Source organism: Corythoichthys intestinalis, chromosome 14, assembly GCF_030265065.1.
Source record: "Corythoichthys intestinalis isolate RoL2023-P3 chromosome 14, ASM3026506v1, whole genome shotgun sequence".
In the NCBI taxonomy this organism is placed as follows: domain Eukaryota; kingdom Metazoa; phylum Chordata; class Actinopteri; order Syngnathiformes; family Syngnathidae; genus Corythoichthys; species Corythoichthys intestinalis.
Genome location: NC_080408.1, coordinates 32,394,765 through 32,418,622, shown reverse-complemented (window position 1 = coordinate 32,418,622; position 23,858 = coordinate 32,394,765). Strand labels below are relative to the sequence as shown.

At 40.4% G+C, this 23,858-nt stretch overlaps 1 protein-coding gene across 3 annotated transcripts; it reads right to left on the bottom strand.

Moving 5' to 3' along the window:
* Positions 1 to 89: 89 nt before the first annotated feature.
* On the bottom strand, positions 90 to 10,329 carry thpo (thrombopoietin). 3 transcript variants are annotated; one of them, XM_057857705.1, is made up of 5 exons: positions 10,019 to 10,329; positions 9,805 to 9,929; positions 2,754 to 2,840; positions 2,469 to 2,649; positions 90 to 1,601 (listed from the first exon to the last, which is right to left on the bottom strand). In XM_057857705.1, the coding sequence occupies exons 1-5, from the start codon at positions 10,029 to 10,031 to the stop codon at positions 1,390 to 1,392; spliced, it is 618 nt and encodes a 205-aa protein (XP_057713688.1). In that variant the 5' UTR covers positions 10,032 to 10,329; the 3' UTR covers positions 90 to 1,389. The 3 variants fall into 3 exon arrangements, with proteins under 3 accessions (XP_057713688.1, XP_057713689.1, XP_057713690.1); XM_057857706.1 differs by having other exon boundaries at positions 2,485 to 2,649; XM_057857707.1 differs by lacking the exon at positions 2,754 to 2,840.
* Positions 10,330 to 23,858: the final 13,529 nt, after the last annotated feature.

The window sequence follows — 23,858 nt, the reverse complement described above, 5'->3', positions numbered from 1 at the left end:
CCACCCTTCACTAGGGCAAACATAAAATAAGACTCGCTGTCAAAAAATAGATTCTTTATTCTTGATTGTGGATTTTTTACATTGCTGTACATTTTTCAATGGATCCTTGTTTTTCATCCATTACACTGGCCAATTAAAAAAAAAAACAAAAAAACTATTCCAGTAGTTTTTAAAAAATTTTTTATTCTTTGATAGCTGGGATAGGGTCTACGACCCTCATGAAGATAAGAGGTTCAGATGATGAATGAACGAATGATGCTTGATGCGATATACTTTTTGGTCACTGATTTAAATTCGCCATCATTTTCCACCAGTATGCTTTAGTTTCAATGCAACTGGCATTTATGATATTCTTAGTGGTATTTTTTTTTCAGACTTTTCATATATTTTCACCCAATTTTCACATACTGTATTAGTCCAGACACTAAACCATTTTCGCAGCAGTGCTGCACAGCAAATCCGTCCGTCCATCCATCTTCAACAGCTTATCTGAAGTCGGGTCGCGGGGGCAGCAGTTTCCTGTGTCTGCAGTTGCCTCAAACATGGTACATTATTTTGCTACATATTGTTACTTTTGGGCTGATTTAAGGTACCGGCTATGGACCAAATTTTATTTTTAAAAAATTGCAATAATTTTGCTTTGCACAAGAAATATAAACCTTGATTTGCAAAGAAAAATTGAATTTGCAAAGGACGAAAAAATATATGGTCTGATTTGGATTTAACACCCCAAAATATGAAAGAACAAGTGTTGGCTTCAATGCAACAGTGTGCAACAGTGTTATCATAGCATGGGAGAAAAAACAGCGTGTGCACATGAATCAGAAGTGCAGAAATACATACTAGAATCAGCACTCGTTCTCATGTTTGTAGGTTTACAAATACTGTGTTCTGCATGCAGTGTTTTAAAGACTAATTTAGCACATTGTCTGTTAGATATCAATCCAATAATCAGTACTAGAGCAAAAACAAATCTAGACCGTGTGTGCTTCTTTGTTTTATTATCAGTGCTGTGTAAAATCCCAGAGGATTTTGGGGAGAAAATAGTGTTATTTTATGTGACTGTCAACACGGGGCTCGTAAGCTGTTAAATAAGCTTATTTGTCCACAGGGCATGCCCATTAAATACATTAAGATAATCAGTTCATGAAATATGAGGTTATGCTTCATAAATTCATACTTTCTCCTCATTGCATCACTTTTGATAGTCTTTCATGTAGTGGAAGGATGTATGAATTCATTTACCCTCTTTTTCTGCATTTGTGCAAAATCTAGACTTTACAAAATGGCCAAGTGCATAATTGTTACATTCTTGAAAGCAATGAGTAATGGGGTTCCTTCAGAAAAAAAAAACTGGGGGGAAAAAATGGAGTGCACTTGTTGTGTTTGTCACTGGTGTATCGAGGATTCGAATGTAATGAAAAGTGGGTTTACTGATGTTCGTCTTGTCTCTGAGGAGCACAAGTGCTTTCTAAACTCATCATCAACCGTTCCAGTTTGCCTGTGATCAGACGCCTGTAGTTCAGCAAGACTGTGCTCAGACTGAGGGTGCTTCGAGGAACACAAGACAGTTCTGAGCTCTCCACTGGCCCCTTCTGGTCCTGACAGAAAAAAATAACAGTCTCAGTAAAGCATAAATGTGGAGGGACGTACCAATATTTAACATCTGAATTGACTTTTAAAATGCAACACACGACACGTGGAATAAAATCAGCCCTTTGTGTGCTTATATTGAACTCAAGTGTCTGGTGTATACCAGACTGACGGAAGAATCTTTCTTAAAACAGCTCTCATAACAGGATAATTGGTCAGTATTTTTGTGCCTCAAATGTCCCCAGACTCGAATCATCATGATACAGTTTAATTCACTTTAAATCGTTTTGAAGTCCAAACAACTTGGAAGTCAACCAGGTTAATGGAACAGATTGTTTTTTTACCTCAGAGGCTCCATTTTAACAGGTTTTCAACTACATGAATGCACAGAGTAGGGGATGTTCATCTCAAGACTTTTCAAGTGGTCTCATGTGGAAAATATGCACTCCTATCTTATTCCTGTCCTGAGGAAGGAAGCCTTTGGGGTCACAAAAGATTCCCGACATCGCCTCAATGACTTCGAAAGCAACAGATTTACGAGAAAACACGGATGTTTCCACACCTTATGAAACTGATAATACTTCTGAAGGAAAAGGCAATGACACGTTTTTCGCTCGCTAACTGTGTAAAAATTAGTCGAATCAATACTTGCCCCACTATCCTGTCATGTGTTTTTTGTTAAGTAACAGAAGGAAGTCTGAACCAATGAGCAATTTTGTGATCTGGTAGTGCAGAGAAGGATGAAGATTATAGTAGAAAGAATTATTTTTCGAGACAAGTTACCATTTACAGTCACAATCTGAACAATCTGACATTTGACCACAACAACACAAAAGTGGCAACTGCATCAGTTTTTTTCTCCATTTAATTGTCACCTTGACGGCCTCTTACACTCAATTGAAGATGTGTAAGGATGAGGAGGTAGCTGTTGATGTTGTGCTCCAGTTTCTGCAAAAGCACTGAACCACATTCTGCCTGGTCAAGTGACCTTGCAACCTTGATACTCTCAAGAAGAGGCTTCAAGGATGCGCTGATGTCTTGTCTCCTCTCATGATGCTGTGAGAAGAGACACACAGACAAAAAATGTGCTTGTAGGAGGAAATTATTGATTGTAAAAGAAAGAATACCTTATCAATTAACGCATGTGTGCACTAACATACTGATTTTCTTTCCCAAGATGCTACGTGGAGTTCGGTGCAGGGTATCTGAACTGGCGCGGGCAGGATGGCAGAACTGTTGCAGTTGTTCTACCAGGAGGAAGTTTTGGAAGTGGAAAGACCAATCAGTGAGTATGCAACTAAATGCAGTGGAGCCTCCAAAGTCAAACACTCTTTTTGGTTAAAGACAGACAGGGGCAGGCAGGTAAGGTGAACCCCTATTATATTCACGGTATGGTTCGAACGTGCTCATTAATTGATTTTTTTTTCTGGCAGTGACAGATGAATAAATCAGTAGGTGGAATTTGAAATTGACATTGTCATTAAAAAGAGAAGCAATCAAATCTTTAGTATGAAATTATGTTACTATTTACTGTATGTTATCTCATTTTTATGTTACTATTTATGGTAACTCATTTTCTGCAATTGATTGTGATAGAAATCCAGTCCATTTTGATTGGTGTTTAACAGCGCTTAGACCGTCCCATCTGAAGCAGATTAGATGTTGATTGTCGTCAATGGCACTGAATCATGATCATTCACTGCTAAAACCTTCCAGTTCAAATGGATTGGATGCGTATTGCCATCACTGAACGTGAATGAGTTAAAATGTTTTTTGTTGCTGTTGTTATCAGTTGAATGCACAAATGTACAGAATTTAGAATTTAGAAAGAATTTAGCAGTCTACGTCACCGACATTTATTATTGTGTATTGTCGAATTGTCGACTACACACCTGAGACATGTGTTAAAATACAGCAAATCATAACATAGTACTACAACTGAAGATGCACGATAATATTGGTTACTGATAATTATCGGCCGATAATGGCATTTATGAAATAACACGGGTCATTCAGATAAAAAAAAAAATTCAACCGATAATGCAATCCGATAATTATATTCTTGATTTAGCCTCCAAATGTGCGCAACTGAAGCAGTTTTATCCAATTCAGCAACGCCGCCTCCTCAACCCCTCCCCTCTCTGAAGCCCCCGAGGGAGGAGGGGTTGAGGAGGCGGAGTTACACAACAGAAGCAGTTGGAGATCATGGCGGCTCTGTTACCAGCGTGGCTGGATTTATCCATGTGTGAAATTTGGTCGAGGTTTCAAGGTAATTATTTTATTAAATAGCCACATGAATGCACTTAAAATTGTTGTGAAAAAAAAAATCAATGGATAAAATTAGTGTAACTTTGGCTTGAAATATTTCTGTATAATGAATGATAACTGCCCCCACTTTTTTTTTTTTGCTTTTAACCAAGAATCTAGACGTTTAAGTTCATATCTATGGATATTCCGCGATTTATACATTTATTTACAAGAATTTTTAACAAAGCTCTTTGTTTTGTGACACCCTCCATGTTGGATTACACAATAGCTTAAAGTGCCTGTGACACGAAAAAGCATGTTTATTTCATAATACACGCAGTATTTTATGCCCCTGAATGATATGGGCCGCTTGGATGTGTGTGGAAGCGATCGCTATTTTTATTTATTTATTTTTAATCCCGCGCCATGAAAATGAGTGACTTCCGGCTTCGGTCTTGCATTGAGGAGGAGGGCGCTGTGACGTGTACAATAGAAGACGTCCTCTTCACGCTACAGTGTACTGTTGTGTATGAGGACGAAGGATTCAGCTGATTTTGCGGATTAATACGTTTATTTTTCGCATCACGCCAGCCAAACAGCTGCAGAAAAATCATTCTGTATGAGGGAGAGGCGTATGCGCCTTTTTGGAGTTTCAAAAGGTTCCCATTCACCGTGGATATTTACTGTGGGACCATTGGACTTACGAGGAAGTGAGTAAACATCTTGTTTTGTATTATTTCAAATACGAATACAGTGATTACAAAGTAAACATTACAAACTTCCTTTAAATGAAGGACTACTTACGTTTGATCATTGATAGGCATGTAAAAAGCTCTCCTAATGCTCATTAGCAGCAGCACGTTAGCTGCACAACAACTCCAGCCACCCTCCTCCGGGGAACGAACTGTAAATTGCTCTCCGCCGGGTGGTTTGCCGATCCACGAAGACAATCGACAACCGGGTCGTCATGTCAAATAATCCAGGATAGTTATGTGTGATTTTCCGCTTCGAAGACTTTAGCATGTCGGCTGGCTGTCACGCATGTCGGCTGTTTGTTTACATTCTCCGAAGCCGGGGAAGGGAAATGACATATGTCCGATTTAGGTGTCATAAAATATCGTTCTGGAGGTGCGACAGTAAAGGTGAAGTCGACAGTTTTGACCATTATGGAGTAATTTTGCCATGTCGTCCTGAATGAATGCATTTTTATTATTTCATATTCCATTCAGCACAAGACTGTTATTTGTCATGACCATGCCATTTATTTAGCAATTGGGGAAAATACTTGGATAAAAAGAATATCCTGTAAAAATATTGAAGTAAAGAGACAGAACCAATGCCATTTTGCAGCTCTCTTCGTCGCGTTTTCCTCGTTGTGAATAGTTCCCCCTCGACGGGCTGACTGGTCCTTCTCAAGCCATTTATATAGCTATTTGGGAAAAACACTTGGATAAAAAGAATATCCTGTAAAAATATTGGAGTAGAGAGACTGAAACAATGACATTTTGCGGCTCTCTTCGTCGCGTTTTCCTCGTTCTGAATAATTCCCCCTCAATGGGCTGAATAGTAAAACCGATGAGCCCAGTCTACCGCTGACGTCATCCACCTGTTGGGGACGCTAAAGCCCTATAATGGTAGGCGTGGCTAACCGGCAGATTAAAAGACTAATTTCTCGTCATCTGTGCTTTGCTAAATTGTTGTATATAGTCGCATCGTCTCAAAATATGATTCTAATTCACATAATAATGCCATTTAAGACTTTTTTTCTTGTGTCATATGCTCTTTAACTTTTGCTTGAAATATTTACGTGAAAGGAACGATAACTGCCCGTTTTTTTGCTTTTAACCGCAATTCACTGGCAAAAAGGCTATGTGATTGTTGAAAGACAAGGGCCAGATAGTTGCCAAAATGTGCTGAGGTTGCCTGGTATACCAGACTCACCGCTGTTCCAGCAATTGAGTCTGGCGACCGTCCGGCGGATCAAATTCCAAGAGCAGAGCAAGCCACAGCAAACAGACAGCGGAGTGGACCAATCAGCGATGGGCAGACGTGACGTTGTTAAAGCGACAAGTAATTAGCGTGAGCGGAGAATGGAGACGTTTATTCAACATGGCTAGCGCGAGCCATGTTGACTGTTGTCATTGACTTGTGTCGATGTGTTTTTAGTAATTTAAAACTTGTTTTACCGCGGATTGGAACATATTCTCGGCTCTCCCGTTCGCCATCTGTGTTGATGTAGAGACGACTTACGGTGCGCAAGAGTGACGTTACCCGTTAAGAACACGTCACGCAAATAAACGAATCTGATTGGATGGTTGATTTTGTACTTGTTCGAGAGGGCTGGGTCCCAGACTATTTCTCACGGTGTTTGAAAAATACAGGGAGAATAGTCTGGCGGTGCCAGGCAAGTGCTGAGGCAATTGTGACATTGGAATTCAGTAAGTTCAAAAAGTCATTGTACATAGAAAAATTCAAATGTTTCTTCTGTTGAATGGAATTAAAATGATTCTGCATGCTTTCCACAAGTATTAAGTTTCTGATGTGAAAATTGAGTGATTTATTAGCTGTTGAAAACTTGCGTCAAAATTGCACACACCAAAAAAAAATCTAGTTCTGGCAAAAACATATATGCAGGGGTGCACATAATTTTTTTGCCCAGGTTCTCAGAGGAGGACCTGGAGATGTGACTTGGTCCTCATTGAGCTTGAGAGCCGACCCGCCTGATGCGATAAATTTATGACAAGCTTTACTTAGAGCCAATTAACTTTAATTAATTATATTAACAATTAATGCTCGATTAACATCAACTGGCACAACAAAATTGCCATTACTTTGAAGTGAAATGTAAAGAAATAAAAAGCACCAATTCAAAATAAAGGGCATTATGCGGCTCCCACATTAACTCCAAGCCTTTTTAAAAGTGGGATGTCCTCCTCATAAGACCTCATTGAACGTGCATGTTTAGCTTTGTAAAATGCGAGCAAAAACACGTTTGTCAGTGCATGTCGCTGTTCATTACCTCTATTCCGCCACTTGTCCATAGGGCGAGTGGGGTCCTGTTTGACATCGATAGTTTGCTTAATTGCCACATGCTCTCTGTTTTATTCGTGCTTTTCAAAGTTTGGATGGCTGAAATTCTTTGACCCGACATAAAATGCGCTGCTCTTATCAGCGACATTGGGATTGTCACGGCACATTTTGTACCGCATTTCCGTGCGAGCATCATTTGCTTCTAGCCATGGTACCTCCTGTAGCCACTTTTCAGCAAAAGTCCTTTTTTTCGGTAGCTCCGGTGACGTCTCTGTCGTCTGTCTGTCTTTTGACGGGGGGGACACGGGAGTAATTACTCAGTGTGGCCTGCCTCTTCGACATTTTGAGAAATTATTTTCTCTTGTCCGCCGCAAATACAGTGGTCAGCCATCGGTACGCAAAAGCGTATGGAAGCCGTTGAGGGCCAGTGCGTTTGTCTACGTCCAGGATGCATGCGCGCATGCGGACCACTTATGTGCACCCCTGCTTATATGATATGTTAAATATTGTTATTGGTCCTGAATATATAGGTGTTTATCTCTGCATTTGGTGATTTTTGTGCATCTAGCGTAAAATCTGAAACTTTTTTAGAAGTTTTGAGTTTTGTTATACTTATATAAAAATAATTAATCGGGATTTTATTATGCAACGACTTTGAAGTTTTTTATGCTGCTGCTCATTGAGACTCATATATGCCTAAGGGAGGTGCCTGTTTTGGTTTTAGTTCGCTAGACGCTTTGGTTTTGAAAATATTTGAATTTTAAAGTTTTTGAAAATAGGCCCCCTACAGATCATCCCCGAGCCGCGGGTCCCGTCAACTGATAGTGAAGTCTTTGGTATATCGGTAATAATAACCCAATTTAAGGGTAATTGTATAAATGTACTGTAACATTATTAGAATCAGAGAAACCATAACTGCAGTAAAATGTTGCCCATAACAAACATTATATAGCTTAAAAAGGAAGTTTTAAAGCATAAATACAAGTTGGGAAGAAGAGGGTTTTTTGAGATTGTGGGGCAAATTTTAGCAAGAAACATGATATACATGTACAGTGGGGCAAATAAGCATTTAGTCAATCACTAATTGTGCAAGTTCTCCCACTTGAAAATATTAGAGGCCTGTAATTGTCAACATGGGTAAACCTCAACCATGAGAGACAGAATGTGGAAAAAAACAACAGAAAATCACATTGTTTGATTTTTAAAGAATTTATTTGCAAATCACAGTGGAAAATAAGTATCTGGTCAATACCAAAAGTTCATCTCAGTACTTTGTTATGTACCCTTTGTTGGCAATAACGGAGGCCAAACGTTTTCTGTAACTCTTCACAGGCTTTTCACACACTGTTGCTGGTATTTGGCCCATTCCTCCATGCAGATCTCCTCTAGAGTGGGATGTTTTGGGGCTGTCGTTGGGCAACACGGACTTTCAACTCCCTCCACAGATTTTCTATGGGGTGGAGATCTGGAGACTGACTTGGCCACTCCAGGACCTTGAAATGCTTCTTACGAAGCCACTCCTTTATTTGCCCTGGCTGTGTGTTTGGGATCATTGTCATGCTGAAAGACCCAGCCACGTCTCATCTTCAATGCCCTTGCTCATGGAAGCAGATTTTCACTCAAAACCTGTCGATACATGGCCCCATTCATTCTTTCCTTTACACAGATGAGTTGTCCTGGTCCCTTTGCAGAAAAACAGCCCCAAAGCATGATGTTTCCACCCCCATGCTACACAGTGGGTATGGTGTTCTTCGGATGCAATTCAGTATTCTTTCTCCTCCAAACACGAGAACCTGTGTTTGTACCAAAAAGTTCTATTTTGGTTTCATCTGACCATAACATATTCTTCCAGTCCACTTCTGGATCATCCAAATGCTCTCCAGCGAATCGCAGACGGGCCTGGCCGTGTACTTTCTTCAGCAGGGGGAGACGTCTGGCAGTGCAGGATTTGAGTCCCTGGCGGCGCATTGTGTTACTGATAGTAGCCTTTGTTACTGTGGTCCCAGCTCTCTGTAGGTCATTCACGAGGTCCCCCCGTGTGGTTCTGGGATTTTTGCTCACCGTTCTTGTTATCATTTTGACGCCATGGGGTGAGATCTTGCATGGAGCCCCAGATCGAGGGAGATTATCAGTGGTCTTGTATGTCTTCCATTTTCTAATAATTTCTCCTACAGTTGATTTATTTATACCAAGCGTTTTACCTATTGCAGATTCAGTCTTCCCAGCCTGGTGCAGGTCTACAATTTTTTCTCTAGTGTCCTTCGACAGCTCTTTGGTCTTGGCCATAGTGGAGTTTGGAGTGTGACTGACTGAGATTGTGGACAGGTGTCTTTTATACCGATAATGAGTTAAAACGGGTGCCATTAATACAGGTAACGAGTGGAGCCTCGTTAGACCTCGTTAGAAGAAGTTAGACCTCTTTGACAGCCAGAAATCTTGCTTGTTTGTAGGTGACCAAATACTTATGTTCCACTCTAATTTGGAAATAAATTCTTCAAAAATCAAACAATGTGATTTTCTGTTTGTTTTTCACATTCTGTCTCTCATGGTTGAGGTTTACCCATGTTGACAATTACAGGCCTCTGTAATCTTTTCAAGTAGGAGAACTTGCACAATTGGTGGTTGACTAAATACTTATTTGCCCCACTGTACATGCTTATCCTTAGCGTGCCACGAAAATAATGTCTGGGCCTTAACTTTGACACCTAGACCAATTGATAAGTTATTATTCCTGAATGTTAAAATGTTGCTAAAAATGGCAGTAGATGAGTTTTGAAATGTCTGGTTTGACGCTGGAACGGATTATATCTTTCGTTATAGATTACAAAAAAACATTGGTTTGTCACGGAAAGGATTGTGGTTGACTTTTGTGGTTCCACTGTATCTCAAAGAGTGATGTCGTGTAAATGTGCGAAAATCAACTTGAAGTCTCACCAGTGCAGTCTCCATCTCTGTCCCAATATTCATTGCTCTCCTGGCTGATCTGCTGCACACAAAGTCAATGGGCTTGGTCTCAGCGTAGCGCACTTCAGAAGCAAGCATACATAGCAGCAGGAGTCCTGGATGAACACACAAGCACACACTGAAGCCACTTCACAGCAAACCCCCAATTCCAATCCCGCAAAGTACATCTGCCAATACTACTCACTGCTTAAAGCCATGCCCTTCTTTGCCACGCTCGATAAGTCCACATTTGTTCCATTAAAAAGGCGAACCAGGTAGAAAAAGCTTCGTGTCCACAGCGAGATCTCTTACAGAGGAGCCGTGCTTCCTTTTTGGATTCTCCCTCTTGATTTCCAGCCTTGTTATTTGGGGGAAGCGCTATCTAGTCTGAGAGCAGGCTGCGCTCTAGCTTCCCAGCATATCCAATACTGTGTTCTTTTGAAGCAAAACTTGCATTTCATTTATATTGCGTTTACTTTTGCCACCCACCAGGATTTTGGTGTTCCTGGGATAGCTTCCTGGCTGACTGGAAGGTTAATGATTTATGATTGTGAAAGACTCCATTTGCACAAGTGACACCAGATCATCAATGCTCAAGTCTATTTACCTTTTGGCAGTGACCAGAAAAGGTAGCTCTTATGGGTATATCATCAGACAGGAGGAGAGGAGGCAACTTGTCACTATGATGTTGTAGATTAAGAATACTCAGTGTGACGATTAGTTTTGGGTCCCTTGCCCTAGACCAAAGCACCATAGTGTGTTAATGTCTCCCTTCTCACGGTTGACGCATAACTAGAAGGTTGTATGTCAGCGCAAACATTTCTGTCTCTGGCTTTCTAATCCCTCTTGCTACTGCTTTTAATTGTGGCGAATGACTTCTGAGGCACATTATCGAAGCACTGAACATATCCAATTTCTCCTCTATTTGTGCAAGGTTCCTTATTGGCTACAGTTCTGTTTTACATTACAATCTCCTCTATTTGTGCAAGGTTCCTAATTGGCTATAGCTTCAATTTACATTACAGTCACGGAACACACACGATGTTGAGCACGCAGATATTCTCAGTTGTGAATATTAAACAGGTTTAACTTTTTCAATCGTCTTTCTGAACCATTTTCCAAGCAGTTCCGAAAGGAAAAACTGGAACAATTAACATGCATCTGAGCAGGGTAGTCAATTACAAGACATGCAGCAATCCGGCCTTTGTTGATTGTGATTTCAAAGGAGGGAAAATTCTCAAATTTGGCCTGATTGTCAGAATGCATATATCACGCTTAGGGCTGAATCCAATTTGTTCGTGGATACCGGTCGGTTTGAAAATGTTTTTAATCCAAATTCAAATGCATGAAAATAGAGTTAATGCTTTCGAAGCTAAAACTCTATTTAAAACCTTAATTAAGCTCACAGAGGTTTTATGACCGTCTCAACATAAGAAGTTTGGAGGTTACAAATTCAAGAAGGCGGTCTAAAATGTCAATAGGATTAAAAAGAAAATACATTAAAATTGGGGATGATATCGTTGGAATGGTTTCAGCAGAGGCGTAGCGTCCCATTAGGCATACGCAGGCAATTGCCTAGGGCCCCCAGCCAGCAGGGGCCCCCAGAGGGCCAACAGATTTGGCACTTAAAGATTTAGCACACTCAGCTTCACCGCACTGTCGTAGTTACAAGTATTGGGAGTGATTCTATACCATGGAATCATTTGGCAGATTATCTAACAATTCTGTTATCAGTCCTAATTAGCATACATGTATAAGCAAGTCCAATCAGTTTCGACACTGCATGTATGTGCAAAGAGTTATTCACCAGGAACTTTATGAAAAGTCCTTGCTGCAATATTTTGTAGGTTTTCACAGGCCACCTCATTATTATTTGTGACTACTTAAAGAACTGGTGATTTTTCCAAGAAAGTCTATTAATGGGTCTATCGTATTCCTCGTTGAATACTCGAAGAAAAATATAACATATATGCATCTAAAATAATCCTAAACGATTTTATTAGCAATTTTAATACTCCTTTTAGCAAGGTTCCTTGGGTATGTGGTATGCCGCTGCGTACGTTCCCATAGCAACCAGTCCTGTTATTGTCCTACGTCACAAGCGCTGCATATTCTGAGAACGAGAACAGGCGTAAGCGTAAGGTGCGCATTTCGAGCAGAGGACGGCCACCCCACCTGTTAGAGGATTAATCTGTGCGTCCATGAACGAATGTAAGTATTTCCTCTTCATGCCATAAAGTTCTTATGATAAGTTAGAGCCGTTATCAGCGCGACCGTTTCGTGTTTTTCCTGTTACGTCGGCTGGTTGATCCCACTCGTTCTCGCTGCGTCAAGGAGAGCGTTCTTTACATTATATTCGCATTGCACATTTGCTTTAAGAGGGAAGGTGTTAGTTTAGCATCTTAAAAGGATGTTGTACATCCATATGACTGTAAAGTGCTTAGTTTTCGCCACTTTTATGGCCAAGATGACCGCACGCAGCGCGCACTCGAACCCCCCCCACACACACACCTTGGTGTTCATTTTATTGCGCAAATATGTATGTGTGTCACGTGACTCAGAGTGAGAGTGGGCGGCGATCGGGCCTTTTTTTAATTGTCAAAATGAAGAGAAGTTATCTGTCTGGAAATGAATAAAGAAATTTAAAAAAAGCAGAAGAGGAAAAAAGGAAGCAAGACACCGGTGAGTGTACTATGTTACTGTAGTTTTATGTCCTAATGTAGTAGAAGCCGGGCACTTTGAGTGTCCTAAAAAGCGCTCTATGAGAGCAAGGCGTTATTAGACTTTTATTAAATATGCTATTGCTCCAAGTTCAACTGCCCCCGGGGACCCTTGCTACGCCTCTGGGTTTCAGTGATTAATGTGGGCGTGAGTAGAGATGCTCACATGAATTTATGTGACGATTGATAATAATTTTCGTACTCTGGGCCACCTCATTTTCACTATGAAAAGCGCTTATCAGAAAACATTTACGTCCATAAAATCTGAAGTATTGGGGTGAATAGGCAAAACACATTTTGCTGACGATTGATCTCTGCAATATACTGGTAGACAACAATGCACACTTGGCACCCGCGATGGTTCCATTCATGGTGAGTGGTGAAAATGTTATCATAAATACTGTAAATTTGTAGCATTAGACATTACATGTTTGGGGATTTACAGGGGGGCAAATAAGTATTTAGTCAACCACCAATTGTGCAAGTTCTCCGATTTGAAAAGATTAGAGAGGCCTGTAATTGTCAACATGGGTAAACCTCAACCATGAGAGACAGAATGTGGAAAAAAAACAGAAAATCACATTGTTTGATTTTCAAAGAATTTATTTCCAAATTGGAGTGGAAAATAAGTATTTGGTCACCTACAAACAAGCAAGATTTCTGGCTGTCAAAGAGGTCTAACTTCTTCTAATGAGGTCTAACGAGGTCTAACAAGGCTCCACTGGTTACCAGTATTAATAGCACCTGTTTTAACTCATTATCGGTATGAAAGACACCTGTCCACAATCTCAGTCAGTCACACTCCAAACTCCACTACGGCCAAGACCAAACAGCTGTCGAAGGACACCAGAGACAAAATTGTAGACCTGCACCAGGCTGGGAAGACTGAATCTGCAATAGGTAAAATGCTTGGTGTAAAGAAATCAACTGTGGGAGCAATTCTTAGAAAATGGAAGACATACAAGACCACTGATAATCTCCCTCCATCTGGGGCTCCATGCAAGATCTTACCCCGTGGCATCAAAATGATAACAAGAACGGTGAGCAAAAATCCCAGAACCACACTGGGGGACCTAGTGAATGACCTACAGAGAGCTGGGACCACAGTAACAAAGGCTCAGTAACACAATGCGCCGCCAGGGACTCAAATCCTGCACTGCCAGACGTGTCCCCCTGCTGAAGCCAGTACACGTCCAGGCCCGTCTGCGGTTCGCTAGAGAGCATTTGGATGATCCACAAGAGGACTGGAAGAATATGTTAGGGTCAGATGAAACTAAAATAGAACTTTTTAGTAGAAACACAGGTTCTCGTGTTTGAAGGAGAAAGAATATTGAATTGCATCCGAAGAACACCATACCCACTGTGTAGCATGGGGGTGGAAACATCATACTTTGGGGCTGTTTTTCTGCAAAGGGACCAAGACGACTGATCTGTGTAAAGGAAAGAATGAATGGGGCCATGTGTCGAGAGATTCTGAGTGAAAATCTCCTTCCATCAGCAAGGGCATTGAAGATGAGACGTGGCTGGGTCTTTCATTATGACAATGATCCCAAACACACAGCCAGGGCAACAAAGGAGTGGCTTCGTAAGAAGCATTTCAAGGTCCTGGAGTGACCTAGCCAGTCTCCAGATCTCAACCCCATAGAAAATCTGTGGAGGGAGTTGAAAGTGTGTGTTGCCCAATGACAGCCCCAAAACATCACTGCTCTAGAGGAGATCTGCATGGAGGAATGGGCCAAAATACCAGCAACAGTGTGTGAAAAGCTTGTGAAGAGTTACAGAAAATGTTTGGCCTCTGTTATTTCCAACAAAGGGTACATTACAAAGTATTGAGATTAACTTTTGGTATTGACCAAATACTTATTTTCCGCCATGATTTGCAAATAAATTCCTTAAAAATCAAACAATATGATTTTCAGTTTTTTTAGTTTCTTCTCCACATTCTGTCTCTCATGGTTGAGGTTTACCCATGTTGACAATTACAGGCCTCTTTAATATTTTCAAGTGGGAGAACCTGCACAATTAGTGGTTGACTAAATACCAATTTGCCCCACTGTAAGTACACCTTAAAAAAAAAAAAAAAAAAAAAGCCTAAGGTAAACGGCCATTAACGCTGTAACGCATAACGTTTTTTTTTTATTTTTTATTTTTTTATTTTACTGATGCCTACATATGTACGGTGTATTATAACCCCCCCATTCCTGATGATTTCTTTTGGCAAAAAAAAAAAAAAAAAAAAAAAATATATATATATATATATATATGTATATATATATATATATGTATATATATATATATATATATATATATATATATATATATATATATATATATATATATATATATATATATATATATATATATATATATACATAAAAATGCACATGACCATCCTAACTGATCAATTCTTTCTGCACAGAATTCATGTAGCAAATCCATGATTTCCCTGATTGTAACAAACTTAATTATTTTACAAAACATTCAGATTATTAAATGTTAAGGTAACATAGTACTGCTCGGCTTTGACAGTTGTGTCTTCAAGAGTTAGTACGTTTGTTCTCTAGTTTTCTCACCACTTGATATCGTTAGACAGTGTGTACAAAACCAGATGGCATGAGTACAGACCAATAGAATCGATTCAAGGGGGAAAATGTGTTTACTCCGTTTACTGTATCAGTCATTGTCCATCAGGCTTTGTTTGTTGTGGGCACATCTGGAACACCGCTTGGGTGCAATGTGATTGTAAGGCTGAGGAGCTATAGCAGCTGTCAAAAAGCATGCGGGACAGAAGAAAACACTCAAGGATGAGCCATCAATCCTCATTGTGGACACTTGTGTTGGTCTTATCATTACTTTTGATGTTGACTGGGATGCCGTGCACATTACATGTGGTTTGTGGTTGTATTATTGAGATGCTTCGTGCCTAAATTTAGATCCCAATACAGTGTGTGTGTGGAGGGGGGGGGGTCAAGTCTTAAACAAGTGACCTACGTTTCATCCTAAATCTGTTACACCTCAAATTATTATATACATTGGGGAGAACAAGTATTTGATACACTCACAATGGGAAAACCCATTGGCAGTGTATCAGATACTTCTTGTATCAAATACTTGTTCTCCCCACTGTATGTATATATATATATATATATATATACATACATACATACATACATATATTTTTTATTTCGGTAAAATTTAAATTTCTTTCAAACAGTGGTGGCTGCACTTCTGCCAGCACATGAATGTAGATTGTTGTTTTAATTTTCTGTCTCATCAGATATTTACCTCGTGTGTAGTCATATGGATCGTTTGTTTACCAAACTGTGTGCTGTGAGAGATCATCTGGTTTTCCATTGGTCGTGACGTATTGTTATTATTTTATTATTATGAACTATTTTTTACTAATATTCTTGGCTTGATTATTTATGCCACATATTGATAGGCGGAATCACAAAGTCTGAAAAGTACAAGCATAGAACCTTTGTCCATTGTATGGCATGACCCCAGGTTTTCACACATTTTATTTATTTTTTTACATCAGATATCTTCCTTTTATGCCATAACATCTACACCTCTTAAAATATTGCGCTTACTATCTATTTGAACTCAAATGGTCAGAGTGCTGGCCCTCATTGGTGTCTGCATTTTTCTGCATTCTGGTTTGTTGGTCAAAGCAAAACTTATTTAAACCTGTGGTGTGGGGGAACATCTGACGCTATTTCACAGTGAGTTTCAAGCTTGGAAACAATTTTACCGCCACACAACTGCCGTCAGATTGCAGCAGTGGGTCGTTTTAAAATTGAAGATCAGCCCACACGTGAGGGCAAAGGCTGGATTTTGATAAAAACTAACTGTATACTGCTGATTACTTAAAGGGAACCTCGGACTTAAATACTTGTAGGCTCTAATAAGCCACAATTGTTCTCTTTTACTAAAATATATTATTAGAAACACTTAAAATACTGTATTGCCATTGATTTAAAAATCTATAATATTTAGTACATGCTTTGACCTACAGAGGGTGCCATGTTTTTATACCTGCAATGGACACTCGGGGTGATGACTTAGATAGTCACTGTCACCTGACAAATACTACCGTGTTACTGCAATTCCTTCTACGCAGCGAGACATTCAACACATGCACTCATCGGTTAAAAGCGGCGAGGACTTACTAGTTGTTTATTTAGTCTTTTATTAACTTTTAATTGCCTCAAAATACATTTTGCACGTGTTTCCCTCTCATACTTTTAAGCATTGTTTTCTTGTGATAGCTTTTAAGCAGATTGTTGATCTGTTGACCACATTAGTCACGTAGCATATTTAAACCACCCTTATTTTGTATTACTACGTTTCAATATTTTCTTCAGGCATCTTTAGTATGTTCTGCCTGTATGCATCTAAACAAAACAAGCTGAAAGTGCACGGTAGTACTTTTGGTGTCAAATTCGCCTCTTGTGGGAGGCTTTGCCCACACAAGCACATTTTGGCAGAACACCGGGTTTTTGTTCCTACTCTCTTTTCATCTCATCCCGTCTTTCCTGTTCATTTTGCTTTTGCTGCTTGTTTCATATCGACAGCATGCTGTCATGCTCATTAACGTTCCTCTCGGGTTCAAATTGAAAGGGTTGAACAGATGACATGTTCATGTCGCTAGAATCATACTCTGGAATCCCGAAACCCATATGACGTCATGGCCCTGCGACGTCAACAACAATGGCGACCGACTAGTTGAACTGATTTTACAAATTGTATCAAAACTAAAACATCAAAAGGGGTTTCAATATCAAATTATTTTAACTCATAATAACATTTATCTTTTAAGAACTACAAGTCTTTCTATCCGTGGATCCCTTTAAGACCAGACAAAGGCCCAAACTATCCTTACTGGTGAAATATCTGGATTATAAAATCTTGTATTTGGTTGATTCTGTGTATGTACCATTAAACTTGGAAGACAATATTGAAGATTGTAGTCATGAAAATTCTGTCAAAATGCAATAAAACGATTGGCAATTAAGGGTTGGTAGCTCTGAAAACAGCTACCTCAATATGTTGATTAAGCATTTATGATGTATCTCATTAACAGTTTTGTCACGTGATAAATATTGATTCAGGACTGTTTAAGACGACGTACACAGTTGTGTGGTGTCATATATGGTTCATATAAATGCGGCGTGATGGTGGTGCTAATTACATGTATTTTAAGTCCTCACCGAAGACCCAGGTTATCAAGTGCACCGCGCTGCCCCAATGACATTGCGTGTGCACGGGAGAGAACGGGGAATCAGCAAGGGAGATTGTACACATAGTTTCCCCCCCTCCTCCCTCCCCTGTCTCTGCAGACAATGCCGAAATTGAGACAAATGCACACAAGGGCTCCCCAGCGAATGACCGGGGCGACAGCATTTATGCACACATGGAGAAAGCTGCAAGACTCGGCACCGGTGCTACCCGCATTGCATCACGGACACGACTCCCGGTCCCCCGCTGTCTTCTTCCTCCCACATCAGCCGGAGCCGACCTATAATAGGGCGACTTTCTTTTTCCGCCCGGGGGGGCCCAATGCAGCACGAAAACGCATAATCGCCACTGATGAAGAAAGATCCAAACGGTTCACTCGAGTGCGCAAAAACCGCTAATTACGCGTATGCAACTTTAGAGTTCCGCCGAATGGATTGCGCGTCTACCAAAGGCCAGCGGGTGACATCCAGCGAGACCTCCCACGCGTGTCATTTGCAACCGGGTCACGTTATCGATTAAGAAGAGCGACATCCACACGCAACCTGTGGCTGTGCGCGTCCTTGGCTCAACTTGCTTCTTCTTCCCGCGAGCTGCAATGGAGCGACGCAGCTGACGATTTGGAAGCGCTGGAAGAAAAACATTCACCCAGGGGAAAGGTATTTACGTCCTGCTCGTTTCTTTCTTTACAAATGGTCAAATCTGCACTCTGTTCTCAACTTTGCCCGCGTCTTTGCTCAAGGGCAAACGGTAACAGAAGGCTATTCGTTGTGGCCCACGAGGATTATTTTCTTTCCATGACTTTCTGTATGCATGCAAACAATATGCACAGGTGGCTGCAGTCTATGACTTACTCAAATGTGACCCCTAAAGAAGACATTTCTGCCTCAAAATGTTGACTGGCAGGCACTTCTCAGCTCGAGCTGAAGGGGGCCCTAATAGACAACTGACATAGGCTACACGAAGCACACACAACTGCTTTAGACACAGTAACAACAACCTGTCGGAATCCCCGCCATCAGGGGTGTAAGAATCACCAATTTCATGATGATACGATACAATATCGATTCTATGGACAACAATACTATATTTCCTGATACCGTAAGTCTGCTATGATTCAAATCAAGGTTCTTTGATTTAGTACAATATTATGTGTACACATTTAACACTCAGTTTCATTTCAACCACAGCAATAAAAATAAAAAGCAATTTAGATTTTACTTTTCAGACATTTTTTTATTAAACATTTCAGACTTTTAAATGAATACCATTCTTTTGAACAAAACAGAATGTCTAAAAGATGTTTTGCGTTTTGATGTGTTTAGATTCCATTGTCCTTAACAAATTGCTATGGAAAAGTTTCCTGAGCGCAACATGGGCGACGCTATCTTAGAAAATTTCTGCTTCGAACTTCCGGTTTAGAAAAAAACCTCATGACTTGCGGTTGAAGTTAACAGTGTGTTGACGGAGTTAAAACTGCAAAATCAAACCAGAGGAACCCACGGAATCTCCAAAAATGGATTCAGCACGACATAGACGAGACTCAGAGACGTTCTGTGCGTGAACTCTTATAACTACATCGATCATTCGTGGAGAATATTATAACAACCTGTCATCCTCTGTTGACGTGAGGTGTAGATTGATACGCCGGCCACTTGAGTAACCAAAATGAGGTGATATAACAAATAATATAACATTTGCAGAATGCAGAAGGGCTGACACGGATTTTGTTATTACAATGAAATACTACAAGGTATGTACATACAAACAAAATAGTATGTCATTTTCTATTGCAGATATTGATCGCAATAAAACATTTGGACAACATGATTCCATTTCTTGTTTTATTCAAAACAATTAGTGTATGCGCAAAACAGGTAAATAAATTACAATTTATAAAATTATGAGAAAAATAGCATACGAGAATGTGATATCAAACAGCACAGCTCCTCGCCAAACTTTCACCCAACATAACGGAGACCATCGGCGGCCACCTGACGGGCTTTCGGTAATTCCAGCTCCAATAGTGTCTCTTAAAGTGCGTACGACAGGAGAAAAAAAGTCTTAAATAGCATGATTATGTGAATTAGAATCATATTATGAGACGATTCGACTATATACAACAATTTAGCAAAGCGCAGATGACGAGAAATTAGTTTTTTAGTCTGCCGGTTAGCCACACCTACCATTATAGGGCTCTAGCGTCCCCAACAGGTGGATGACGTCAACGGAGTAACGATTTCATCTGATTTAGTATTCAGCCCATTGAGGGGGATTTATTCAGAACGAGGAAAACGCGACCAAGAGAGCTGCAAAATGTCATTGTTTCAGTCTCTCTACTCCAATATTTTTACAGGATATTCTTTTTATCCAAGTATTTTTCCCCACTAGCTAAATAAATGGCATGGTCATGACAAATAACAGTCTTGTGCTAAATGGAATATAAAATAATTAAAATGCATTTATTCAGGACGACATGGAAAAATTTCTCTATAATGGTCAAAACTGTCGACTTCACCTTTTCTGTTGCACCTCCCGAACGATATTTTATGCCACCTAAATCGGGTTTATGTCATCGCCCTTCCCTGGCTTCAGAGAATGTAAACAAACAAAGAGGCGTGACAGCTAGCCGTCATGCTAACCTGAACCGAGTGATGTTTCAAAGTCTTCGAAGCGGAAAATCACACATAACTAGCCCGGATCATTTCACATGACGACTGGGTTGTCGATTGTCTTCGCCAATCGGCAACCCACCAGGCGGAGAGCAATTTACAGCTCGTTCCCCTGCTACTACGGACAGGAGAGCTCACCGGGGAAGCAGCTGGACAATGACCGCCGAACAAACTGGCCGACGTCGGAGGAGCGTGTAGCTGCCAAATGGTCATTATGATTATGGTAAAATAATTCTTTACTACACGGCGAAGACGTAAACAGGGAGAGTCGTACGAGAGTGGCTGCAGTTGTTATGCAGCTAACATGTGCAGCTAATGTGTATGAGGAGAGCTTTTTACATGCCCATCCATGATCAAACTTAAGTAGTCCTTTATTTAAAGAAAGTTTGTAGTGTTTACTTAGTAATCGCTGTATTTGTGGCTATTTTTAACACAAAGTTGCAATTTCTGATCGGTCGGAAAATTTGACAGAACACCAAGCCACCTACATATTAAAATGATCCCAGTATTTGACATAATACAAAACACGATGTTTACTCACTTCCTCGTAAGTCCCATGGTCCCAAAGTAGTAGGGCTTGTTTTGGCCAATATCCACCGGTGAATGGGAACCTTTTGAAACCCCAAAAAGGCACACACGCCTCTCCTTCGTACAGCAAGATTTGTCTGCAGCCGTTTGATTGGCGTCATGCAAAAACTTAACGCATTAATCTGCAAAATCAGCTGAATCCTGGGGGACGAGTAGGGAGCCCTGAAAGACAACCAATGTTGCTCCGTACCGACTACACACAGCAATACAACTCGAGATTTTGAAATCTCCTAACTCACTCACGGCCATTGATGCAATAGACACCATACCATTTTGAACTGGTCCAGCCGGCAATACTGAAACATGATTTGCCAGCCCTCTATGCAGTGGATGTCCATCGCTGTCAATCGCCCTGAAACATGTTCATTAATTGCCGGCCATCCCAGTTCAAATGGAGCAGACATATTTTGCCGTCAGTGGCACTGAGACATAATCATTCATTTCAAGCAAATCAGTTAATGGGGAACTAATTACAGTTATATTTTTTTCAGGAAAATGTTGTGTGTGCCACTACAGGTCAAAATGTGTCAATTTAACCGATACTGCATTATTTTAATACTAATGAATTGATAGAGTCTTTAATTTTCACTCATTCATGGGGGCCGTCATTTTTTCAACACTGCCCCCTGCTGTTGACTAAAAATAATATCACAATGGCTTTGATACAATATCACTAAGCCCGGAACAGTATTTATTGTATATCTACCATGACAGGCACGACGACTATGGGTTAATGACATGATGGTTTGAACTAAATAAGCCTTGCTATTTGTACGGTGGTTACAGTACCAACGACAACATGAAGCAAACATATTGCTCTGGTTCTGAAAGTCGTCATTCACCTGTTTGTTGTTCTTTTAATGCCACATATTTAATAAAAGGTGTCTTAGCTTATTCTAGCTTTTGTTTGCCTCAAAATATTGACTTTTAAATGTGTGTTAGTGAATGAATGAAAGTCTCAGGTCAGATATTCCAATCCACTGGCTAATGATGCCGTCTGCCATCCTGTGAAAGAGCATTTGATTCTTCTACCTGTCATTATTAATCGCTGGCTTAGATAAATGAACAAGGATACATTACAGTAAAAAATATTAATTTTCTAATTAATAGCACTGTATTGCTGTTCTCACTACTATTCTATAAGCATCAATACTTGGATGATATACAGTAAGCGCTTATATCTACACCATTATAGTGTCCAAAGCACTTGACATACAGCAGGCCTCCATTCAAACATGCATTAATATACTCATTACTTTCTGTGGGTGAAAAATAATTTGTAATTCACAAGAAAAACAATTTGGAAATCAACCAGCATCAGGCAACTGGTTGTGATTAACTTTAGGGGTTTCATGCAAGGTTTTTCTTGTTTTTAATCAATTCTTCCATGATTGTAGAAAACATCTGATTGATCTTTAAACCTGCAAGCGGTCACCATGTTTTTTTCACATCGCTTTGACATTTTGGTTGCTTACTTACCCTATGTATAGACTGTCGATGTGCGCAGATGGTGGCAATTCTCCAGAACCCTTTGTACATTTTGAGGTCTGTGCTAGTGTGCGGCAGCTTGGGGCTACAGAGTACCTAGCTCCTTAGTTGTCGTGGCCACTGTACTCGAGCCAGCTTGTTAGGGGCTAAAATGAAACTGGTTGCACCCTCTAGGCAAACAAACCTGACATGCTTTAACGAGGATATATAATGGAAGATTGACTTTTCTTTTTTTTTTTACTTGTGAGCAAATAGGTCTCAGGAGTCAATCCGATGCATGTTTGAAATCAAACAAGAAGTAATTATTTTGTTGTGTGGCTCTTTTTGAAAATGTTTTTCTGAGCGAGCCCTTCTGAAGGAATCTAATTTGCATGTGTGCTTGATATGCAACCGCACACCTGAGTTTCCGTGCCTATGACTCCGCAGCTAGCCTTATGGAAGGTCCAAAGCCACTTTCAAGCAGCAATCAGATGACGCTGTGCATGTGGGCCGACCAGGACAGAAATGCCAGGGCCATTTTCTGGTTCCAGTCCACCCCTGTCGGGATGTTTTATCGGGTTCAATTTGGTGGAACAGTGGCATGGAATACTAAGAGTGAGAAGAAAGTTGAAGCAGTGAAAATCACACAGGACAGACAGCAATCAAATTCATATCAGGGCTGACTTTTTTAAAGCAAAGACTTCATTCCGAATGAGTTTTTATTTAATGCAAGTCGTCAGAGTAAGGTAATGAACAAAAATATTCTCAACTGTGTGCCAAAATGCAGTGTATTTGAGTGATATTGAGATAGTGTAAAAGTATGTGTGGTATAGCTCATAGTCAATAGACAAGTTTCCTGAGCGAAACATTGGCAGTACCATCTTTGAAATTTCCTACTATGGACTTCTGGTTTGGACAGAACAGCATGAAGTGCGGCTGAAGTAAGCAGTATGTAGACAAAGTTAAACTGCAAAATCAAACCAGAGGAACCCACGGAATTTCAAAAAATGGATTCAGCACGATGTAGATGAGGCTGTGGGACTTTCTGTGCCGTGCGTGGTTGTGTGAACTCCTGGAAGCGGCTATATATACAGTTGGAAGTGGAATGTTTTGATCACCGACCAGCTACAATGCGCCAGTGTGGATGTACCCCGCCATATGCCATAAATCAAAACCAGCAGCAGAGCAGACAACAAGTTAAGGATGTGGCTCGCTTCTTTAAACTTAACTCATTCACTCCCAGCCATGTTCACCGGTGCAACCCCCTTCGCACCCGGCCGTTTTACTGGATTTTGACTGATTTTGCAAGGTCCACAAAAAAATCTCTTCTATTGCTACATAAACATTGAACCCACCAAAA